Source organism: Miscanthus floridulus, chromosome 8 (genome assembly GCF_019320115.1).
Source record: "Miscanthus floridulus cultivar M001 chromosome 8, ASM1932011v1, whole genome shotgun sequence".
NCBI classification, from domain to species: domain Eukaryota; kingdom Viridiplantae; phylum Streptophyta; class Magnoliopsida; order Poales; family Poaceae; genus Miscanthus; species Miscanthus floridulus.
In genome coordinates this window covers 91,543,554-91,553,948 of record NC_089587.1, presented here as the reverse complement: position 1 = coordinate 91,553,948, position 10,395 = coordinate 91,543,554, and the positions used below count along the sequence as shown (strand labels likewise).

The following is a 10,395-nucleotide window of genomic DNA, read 5'->3' as shown; positions in this document are numbered from 1 at the left end:
CAGTTACTAGAGTAAAAGACTTAATATTTGCCTTAGCTACGATTAGCATGGTTTTGCGATTAAGAAAATAGTAGTGTTTATAGAGCCACTGGCATGAATAGCGGATCAATTTAGGGGTCGATATCGAGGTCTGGCACATTAGGATAATCAACTAGCTTGGTTCAGCTCATTATCCTATGGTTGCAACCAATGAGCTTGCAAACGGATGTAATTTTAGCTCTTTCTAAAGTTTGATCAAACTTATAGAAAATATCAATATTTCATAAAATAGGTATACTACGGAAATATATTTTAAAAAACCGAACAACACTTATGTGTATCACAAATATTGGGTCTTTATATAAACTTGATTAAACTTAAAATGGATTATATTCTTTCTTGGACGAGGAAGTCCTTATCAAGAGAAGGCCATACTGCTAGCCGCTTGCAATATATGGTTACTTCTCTCTATACATGGCCAGACGGCCGCACGCCACGGTACTGGCAAGGGCACGGCCAGGCATGGCACGGGTAGGCATGGCACTACACAGCACGGTAGCTTAGCCGTGCCGTGCCTGATAGTGCCGTCGTGCCACTGTCTTGGCCTAGGCACGGCACTACGGCCGCTTATCCGTGCCGTGCCGTGCCACCGAGCACGGCGGCCCATCGTGCTAGTGTTGTTCCAGACACTATCATAGTTCGGAGATCCCCAAATTCATAACGACCACAGAACAGATCGAAGTAGAAACTCAACAATCACAGATCGAGAAGGGAAATAGATTGATGAATCAAAGAAAAATACATCAAAGAACATAGATCGAGAAATCCACAATATTTATCTCATAAATCCACACATCACAGGTTAGTCCGGGGCTACCGAAGCCGCCAGGAGGCCGGGGCCGCCGCCACAAGGGCGCCGTCGAGAGGCCGGGGCCGGGGCCTGGGCCGCCGTTGGGAGGCCGTCGCCGCCGCCGTTGTGCCAGGGTTGGGGCCTGGGTCGCCGCCGTAGTGCCGGGGCTGGGGCTGCCGCTGCCAGCTTCGCGAGCAGGAGGCCACGTACGCCTCCACGGGCGAGGCCGCGGACGCGCCTGAGCGTCTCTGTGACTGTGTGTAAGAGAAGCAGGGAGGGACGGAGGGTCGGGGAAGGCTGAGAGTGCGCAGCTGCGCAGGAGAGTTGGAGAGCAGAGTAAGTTAGGGTTTCAGGCATATTTTTCTTATATATGGCACTCAGCTTATCCAACGGTGCTGGTGCCTCCTAAGGCCATCCAACGGTGACAAATAATCGGGCTGCTATCGTGCCGGCCCATTAACTATGCCGTGCCCGTGCCGGCACTGGGGCCGAACCTACATGCGGCCCAGGCACGGCCCTAGACCGTGCCCGTGCCATGCTAGTGTCGTGCTTTTTGGGGCCGGGCCCGTGTCGGCCTATCGTGGGCCCGTTTGGCCATGTATACTTCTCTCTATGAAATATAAGAAATCTTTTATTCTAATCAAAAAACTATCTTTAGTTTGACTTTGACCATGAATTTTGTTCCAACTTGAAATGGTTTTTTGGGTTAGAAAAACTCCCTTCTATTTGAAGTTGGAGGAGGACACTCACCATGCATTAGAGAAGCTCCATCCTGGCCGGCTCCTGTTGTGGTGTACTCTGGTGGCCTGCCTCCATATTTCCTTATGAAGGGTGGCCTCAGGCCTTGCTGCTACTGCTTAACCATTCCTACTAGGCTACTACTCATTTATACACTCGCAGTCATCACACGAAAGAAAGAAACCCAAGGTGACAGAGGGGAGCGATGGAGGCGGCGGCGGTGGGCATCGGCAAAGCGGTTCTGAACGGCGTGCTAAGCGGCGCCAAGGCCGCCATCACCGAGGACGCCGCTCTGAGGCAGGCTGTCCAGCGTGATGTGGTTTTCCTGACGGACGAGCTGGCAGCGATGCGCTCCTACCTGAGGGACGCGGACGAGGAGCGGAACCGGCACAAGGTGACACGGAGCCGGGTGAGGCACGTCCGCGACCTTGCCTACGACGTCGACGACTGCCTCCGGGAGCACGCGGTTCACCTGGAGAAGCCGTCGGGGTGGCGCCTCGCTCGCACGGTGCTAGAGCGGCACCGTATCGCCGAGGAGATGAAGGGTCTCAGAGCCAGGGCGGAGGACATGAACCACAGGAACTTGCGCTACCACCTTGCTGATGAAGATCTGCCCAGCGCCAACTCCGGCAAGCCTGCTTCGATGTCGTCTGCTGCTGAGAATTCAAGAACTCTCGGCCGGAGCCGGACTGGCGTCCAGCAGCAAGTGGATCTGTTTCTTGAATCCGGTCAAGTCGATCTCGTTCCGCTGATATGCAGAAACGACGACCGTGAGCTTCGGGTGATTGCAGTCTGGGAGCAAGTGGTGATCCTAGGAAGACGTCTGTCGTCAGAAAGGCTTACGATGATCTGAAGAGAAAGGGTCCTGAGAGAGATGATGTCAACAGAGATGACGATGCTTTTGAATCCTGTGCCTGGATAAGGGTTGCACATCCTTTCAACCCATCTGAGTTCCTCCAGGGCATCGTGAGGCAATTCCACATGAATTCTCTTCAGCAAGAAGCAGGGAAGACAGAGCAAGCAACACTTGGGTCTCAGATTCTAAACAATATGAAAACGATTGATGAACATCGTCTGGTTGATGAGTTCAGTAAACATGTCAGTCAGAAGAGGTATCTGATTGTGCTTAATGAACTGTCTACTATTGAAGATTGGGATTCCATTAAACTCTGCTTCCCAAACAACAAGAAAGGGAGCCGGATCATAGTGTCGACAGACCAAGTTGAGGTTGCAAGTTTATGTGTAGGCCCAGAAAGGTTCGTAGTAGAGGTGCTCAAGCAATCATCAACTGATCAAGTCATCTGTGCTTTCTGCGAGAAGGTAATATCCAAAATCCTAGAACCTTTATTATTATTCCTATATAGTACATTAAAATCGATTCAAAAGCAGCGTTTCGTACGCGTTAATTCGCAACTCCTCTTCAAAAATCGTATTTTTCACACATTCGGACCTGAATAATACATTAATACTTATGTTGTGTTTGGTTTTGGTTACAAGGGACATGACGCATCGATTCTAGTTTTTTAAGATGGGGATGGTTCTATCTCTGGGTTTGGTCGAGGGAATCCGCTGTGTCTGGGTTTGATGGGAGAAATATGTAAGGGATGGGTCCGTCTACAAAACACTCGATTTTTGTTCTTCACGTCTTCCTCCTCCCGACGTTCCGCTACCGCCCACCGCCCCGCCGCGGCGCGGTAAGGTCTCGCCGGAGCTCCGCAGGCCCTGCCCCGAGCCCCTTCACCGCCTAGCCGACCTGCCGTCCCCACCGCTGGAACCCTAACTGCCACCATCCCGCTGTCCCACCGCCTAGCTGACCTGCCTTCCAAGCCCCTTCTAAGCTGCCGGAGTTGGAGAAGAAGAGGGGGAGAGGCCGGAGATGAAGAACAATGAGAGAGAGAAATCGAGTGTTGAGAGGTAGAGGAACACTCAAGTCTGTTACAGCTTTACCGATAATATAATCACCATTTTCAACTAGATAGACAACCGTCAGTGGGGTCTGGAGATGTCAACCTCTTTCGATCCACTTTCTTCTCCCTCTTCCACACCTCCGGCCTCGGCCCCACCCGTTGTTGCACACAGCACCGCCAGCATGGCCCCTTGTGTCCAGGCTCGCCCGTCTGTCCACTGAGTGGAGCTCGCACACCCATGCGCCAAGGCCAATGCCGAGGCTGCCTGCCCGCATTAGATCAGAACTAGCCCGCCCGCACAGGGCAACATGGGGCTGAGGCCGAGTCCGCCCGTCCACTTGTTGTTGAGGCTGTCCAGCTACGTTGCCTGTCCGTGCCGTCGGCGAGGCCGCCTGCACACCCTGCTATCGCACCATCGCCAGGCAACATAGGGTATTACGCTATTCAACGGCCTAAACCTATCTAAATCGTTCTCTTATGTTTAACCATCAAGTTCAGTTTACGCGAAGCCCACAAATCCTCGCTCTAAGTAACCCCGTAGCAAGATTGTCGATCATCAGACACGGACAGATAATAGATGGGGTGGTGGAATAATCAAATTTTAGTAAAATAATTTCTCACAAGCATATCACTGAATACCTCGTATGCATGGACAAAACTAACACATATGCTTAAAAGCATCCAACCATAAGTATCCTATCCTTCAAGACCTGATCAGATGTCGGGTTGGATTTGGCTCGATCGAACTAGAAAAAATGGTCGGGGGTCAAAATCTTTGGTTGGGTAAAAAACACACTGGTATTTTTTTTGTTAGGTCGAGCCATGGGGCTAAAATCATGACCCAAACCCAATCCGAGGCACTGGCTGGTCAGGTCGGGTCTTCTTTGGATTGGTCAGGTCAGGTGGCCCAGGAATAGGTCTACTTTCAACACACGGGTAATTTTGCTAGTGATGTATCATGTATGTCTTAAAATTTTAAAACACTATATATCTACACTTATGCATAGATTTATTTCCTCTGCCCCTCTTTATGTAGCTTACTGTTGAGATTTCAGGATTCTTGTACGGTTAAACAATGAACATCTTTTTTGGAAAAATATAAATATAAATTATTTAAACACATTTCCTAAATTCAGGACATGAGTAAAACATACATTGCCACAGAAGCAAATAAGTTTACCTAACCATTATTGCCTGTTTTTGTTTAGGGTACAACGGAGCTTGAGCCTTGCTCAATGATAGCTGCCACTGATAGGAGTAACTCCACTGATGAAAGGATTGTTACACGCACAGAGACGGTGGAATATGAATCTCAGTTCATCAGGCGACAGAATGAGATAGAAGGTATTATCAGCAAGCTAAAGTCTAAGCAATGGCCGAGAACATGAGGTGGTCACTATATGTGGAAAAGATTGGCCTTGGGAAAACTAGTCTAGTCAAATCAATCTACCAAAAAGAAGAGCTCAGGGGCCATTTTGAAAGACGAGCCTATGTGACGATCAAGCACCCTTCAATCTTGAGGATATTCTTGATAGCTTAGTTAAGCAACTAGATGATAGCTTAGTTAAGCAACTAGATGATAAGGAAGAAGAACCAGATGATAAGGAAGAAGTATCTGCCAAGAAAAGAAAAAGATAAGGAAAGAGGTGGAGACAGAACAAAATTGGGAGTTAAACGGCGACGGTTGGATGACCTTTTAAACAAAGGGAAATACTTGATTGTCCTTGATGATCTATCATCCATTAAAGAATGGGACAGCATTAACCTCCCGAAGACAAATACAGAAGGCCGGATCATTGTCACTACAAGCACAGAGAACATTGCTAAACATAGTTCGAATAAGAAAGATGAAAACATATACAAACTTAAATGTTTGGACAAACGGGACGCTCTTGATCTCTTCAAGGGAAACGGTACTGATAATATTTTCATCTTCTGTTTGCTGTATGTCTTGAAACTTACATTTTATGCATGAAATCGATTTGCTTAAATTCCTGTGTGCTTGTACCTCACGTGTGGAGAACAGCACACTTGCATATTCTGATTTGCGCACACTGTTATGATCAAGCCCTCAATTAAAGCAGCACTCATAAGCTTCTTTCCGCTGAGAATTATTAAGGTGCCTTCAACCACTCCTGTTTTTAATATAGAATTGTGCTTAGGGAATATTATATTACTGATCTAATCGCAGAGAATTTGTATATCCTACACCAAATTAGGACATTTGATGTGCTAAAGAAGTTAAATTGATTAACACATTTCAGGTATTTCGGGGAATTAAAGATTGGGATGGGAACTTTCCTGATTCTGGCTTGTGTAAAGAGGCAGACTCTATCCTAACGAAGTGCAATGGGTTCCCCTAGCAATACTCACCATTGGTGGAATCTTGGCAAAACAGCCAAAAACTCTCGTGGAGTGGAAAAAATTGAATGAGTATATTGCTGCTGAGCTAAAGACAAATCCAGAGCTTGATCCTATAAGACTATCCTTGTGAAATGCTATGACTATTTACCCTATGACCTCAAGTCTTGTTTCTTATATCTGTCCATCTTTCCAGAAGACCACACTATTAGCCGTAGACGCTGGTGCACCGGTGGACCGCAGAGGGTTACTCAAGTGGTGAGCATGGCAAGTCCGCTAAGGAAATTGCTGACGGCTACTTTATGGAGCTCATTGACAGGACAATGATCAAACCATTCGTGGAATCAATCGATACTACAAAGGGAGTTGACTCTTGCAAATTCAATAATCTCATCCATGAAATGAGTACCTTAAAGTCATCAGAGGAAAATCTTGTTTTCAGACTAGAGGAAGGTTGCTGCATGAACACCCAGGGCAAGATTCGTCACCTATCTGTAAGTGATAACTGGAACGGAGATCGCAGTGAGTTTGAGGACATAGTGCACCCCTCCAGTATTCGGTCATTGACAGTGTTTGGGAAATGGAGGCCATTTTTTATTTCTGAGAAGATGAGGATGCTGAGAGTGTTGGACTTGGAAGGCACATCAGGTCTAAATGATCATCACCTTGAGCACATCGGGAATCTTGTGCACCTAAAATACCTTTCTTTGAGAGGGTGCCGTGATATTTGCTACTTGCCAAATTCTTTGGGTAACATGCATCAACTAGAGACACTGGATGTCAAACATACACTCATCATCAAGCTTCCAAAGACCATCACCAAGCTTAGGAAGCTACATTATCTCCGTGCTGGGGGAATTGGATTCTTGGGTGCTAACTCATATGAAGAGGCTGTAGAAGATCTGCCAAAGCTACTACAGAGAAGGCTGTGCCTTCTGAGTATCTTCTCAGTGGCATATTGTGTAGCATGTTGCTCGCCTCAGCTTATGAAGAATGTAAGCAACGGCGACCCAAACAGGCGTGATGTGTGCACTGCATGCTGCTGCACTGTGTTCCCTTTCGTAGCAAGGCACCTAGACCTAAGTGGTGTTCTAGTGCCGAGTGGGTTTAACAAACTCACAGCACTGCACACACTGGGTACGGTGAAACATCGGGCGTGGCAAGGCCACCCTACAAGACATAAGCAGGCTCACCCGGTTGCGCAAGCTCGGATTGGCTGGCATCAACATGGGTAACAGGAAAGAGTTTTGCTTGGCTCTTTCTGCTCTCAGCAATAATTTGGAGTCCTTGTCTGTGCGATCAGCTGGGAACCCAGGTTAGTTGGCTGCTTGGAGTTTGATGACATGTACTCAGCTCCAGAAAACCTCAAGAGCCTCAAGTTGTATGGCAATCTGGTCAAATTACCAGCATGGATCGATGGGCTCAAGAATCTAGTGAAATTGACTCTAAAGAGGTCCATGATAGAGCACGCTAATGCCATGCAAATCCTTGGCAAGCTACCAAGCTTGAAAACTCTGCGACTGCTGGAGAATTCTTTCCAGGGTAAAGAGCTCCTTTTTGTTAAGGATGAGAAGGCATTCCCTAACTTGACACGACTGGTGCTGATTCTCCTCAGCAACCTCACGTCGGTCGAGTTTAAACAAGGAGCAACGCCAAATCTTAAGATGCTACAATGTTATGGTTTGCCCAGTAAAAGTAAGTTTTCTGGTCTGAAATATCTCCAAAGTCTCAAGGAATTCATGCTGGACGACGACGCCATGTACAACAAGTCGTTCGTGGATGACCTGCGGAAACAACTTGCCGAAAACACGAATAGGCCTATCTTGAAAAGGTACAGCTAATGCACTCCGGTGTTGGTAGGGAACTTCTTTGAGTGAATCATTTTTTTTTTTGTTTATACTAGAGTCAATGATCAAGCGTATTGTTCCTTCCTATACTAGTCCCACATTATATTTTTGTATCTTATCTTACTATCTAGATCTAGTAGTAATGGTTGATGTGTTTCATTACTATTATATACACTAGGGAATATGCATGTGAGTTTCAACGAAATTTACATCTCGTGTCATTTATTCTAATACGTTATGGAATTAGACTACAATCCGGCCATGTCTCACTCCAATATTACTCATTGGGCGCCACCAATGTTCCACTATCTCGTGTCTGTTCTTGATAGTTGTCTGCTCTATTGTACAATTTTTTCTATTGTTTATCAGTATCTTTCTCCAGATTAATTGTTTGATACTTGACTATCTTCTTTTTTACTTGTACTCATATGTGTTGATTTTACTTGCATAACAGCACAAATATATGAATATTTGTTGGTGTTGTACAGTATCATATAATCCATGTACACACTGTTTACATTGTGTATACGGCTGCACTACCGTTTAGCTTTTATGGAAACGTTGTTTTCATCATGAGACATTCCTAATTTGAGCAATAGTTAAGCTTGAACTGGGTTAGAAGATATAATTTAGATAGTCATAAGCTCTGGAAACAGCTTATTGATCACAAGTATGATACAAATAGGCATAATACTTTTTGTAGCTCTACAGTTGGGGCTTCTAATTTCTTTAAGGGCTTCATGTGGGCTGCTAAGCTGCACAGATGGGTTTTAGGTGGAAAATTGGTAATGGGGAAAAAGTTAAGTTTTGGGAAGACAATTGGTTAGGTAATTCAAGTTTGTCCATTCAGTACTGGGATATCTACATTCTACTTAATGAGAAACTCAATCAGTCTTCAATCTGTGGTATGGTACAAACCTCAAGTGTACCTTTAGGAGATGTGTTGATGATAGATTAATGAATCTCTGGTTAGAGGTGGTTCAACTGGCCTCAACTATTAGTTTTTCTGATGATGAGGACTCCCTGATTTGGCAATTTACTAGAGATGGTCTTTATTCTTCTCAATCTTTATATAGAGTTATTAATTTTAGAGGAATTATGCCAGTGCATGTACCTGCTGTTTGGGGGCTGAAGGTCCCTCCTAGAGTTCAGTTTTTCCTATGGTTACTTTCCAAAAACAAAGTTCTTACTAGGGACAACCTGAGTATTAGAAGACATGTAGAAGACAAGTCTTGTCTTTTATGTTGTGAACCCAGAAACGGTAAATCACTTGTTCTTTGAATGATGTGTTATTGCCAAACAAATGTGGAGTCATCTTTCTGAGATTTTGGATAGACACTTAGGAATATATTTCTTTTCAATTGGCCAGTTGTGGATTAGTAATAGAATATTCTTGGTGTGTAATATTTTCTGTTCTGCTGCCCTGTGGGGGCTTTGGAAGCTAAGAAACAATTTATGTTTCCAGGTTTTGAAATGGAGGGATATGAATTACCTGCTGTTGAGAATAGCTACTATGCTTCAAGGGTGGACGCAGAGACATTTCTTTTGCTACAAGCCTAAATATGCTGCTGTCGATGGCTACACGGCCAGCAAGGATTGGTGGCTGAATCTGGTGCCAGATGAAGCTGATCGCCTGATGTCCAGAGAGCACATCGCTGGGAAGAAGGAACCCCAAAAGAGCTGGAACCTTTCCTATCCAAAGATGTGGATGAAGCTTGGCGGTTGTAGAGTTGCTTTTTGGGTTGTTAACCCCCCTACGTGGGTGTTCTGAGTGGTCTTAGTGATTCTGGAGTATTTTCCCTTATGCTTGAGTGGTGACTTTCTGTGCTGTAAGCACATTTATGGTCCTTGTTAATGCAATGGCCGGTGCTCCACCCTTAAACTCTAAAAAAAAAGATAGGGTACTGAGGGACTACAGGTCAATCAAACAAGATCACAGATTTACTGCTTTCCTATTCCCCTTTTAGAGCAAGGTTAACAATTTTAGACGGCTAAAGGATGTATCCCAGTTCCATGTCATATAGAGCTAACTCATATTATAGGTTGGCTGATAGTTTGGCTGCATTAAAAATTAATATTTAATGCTTACGTGTGCATATCATTTGCTATTGTACACATCTTTGTGGCCATCGATCTAACCGCACAACACAATTCATAATAATTAGATTAGATAACATGATCAGATTAGATAACATGATCAAGCATGCTATACCAGATAGTAGATATGCTCGTCCATCCTATTTCATCAAACAACATACTGAGACCAACATGTGTGTTCTTACAAAACTAAGCAATCCGCCTGTGTGGGTGAGATTCTGAGTCCCCCTGCTCAACCAATAGTAGATGGTGAAATAGACGATGTAAGACAAGCGGTTCAAATTCAAATCCTCAATAAGGATAAATAAAATCTAAGTACTGTCATTGGGGGACATATCCATTCGTACCATTTAACAGAGGGTACAGAAAATTAATCAAGAAAGACACAATTGAAGCAATTACTTTTGGGCACGCTAGCACACACGGATTGTCTCTGACAAATAAATGGTCGCAGCCATCCATGATCTCAGCATACAATAGTTTATTTCAGTTTCGATCAAAGCAATGAAGAAATACTGGGCAACCATATCGGTCAAAAATAAAACGCCAATTCACCATCACGTCAGTAATTGAAAATCTTCAGAGTTGAGACAGCCGCTAGCGAATTAGCAAACAA

General features: G+C 45.0%; 1 protein-coding gene and 1 pseudogene across 1 annotated transcript; both read left to right on the top strand.

The window, feature by feature from the left end:
• Window positions 1-1,772: 1,772 nt before the first annotated feature.
• Window positions 1,773-2,341, top strand: LOC136469574 (disease resistance protein PIK6-NP-like). Its single transcript, XM_066467711.1, has 2 exons — window positions 1,773-2,273; window positions 2,327-2,341. Exons 1-2 carry the CDS (start codon window positions 1,773-1,775, stop codon window positions 2,339-2,341), a joined length of 516 nt encoding a protein of 171 aa, XP_066323808.1.
• Window positions 2,342-4,846: 2,505 nt separating this feature from the next.
• On the top strand, window positions 4,847-9,217 carry LOC136469572 (disease resistance protein Pik-2-like; annotated as a pseudogene).
• Window positions 9,218-10,395: the final 1,178 nt, after the last annotated feature.

Bases quoted from the DNA above. Each gene is read 5' to 3' on its own strand.
- LOC136469574 (XM_066467711.1), top strand. From the start codon at position 1,773: ATGGAGGCGGCGGCGGTGGGCATCGGCAAAGCGGTTCTGAACGGCGTG.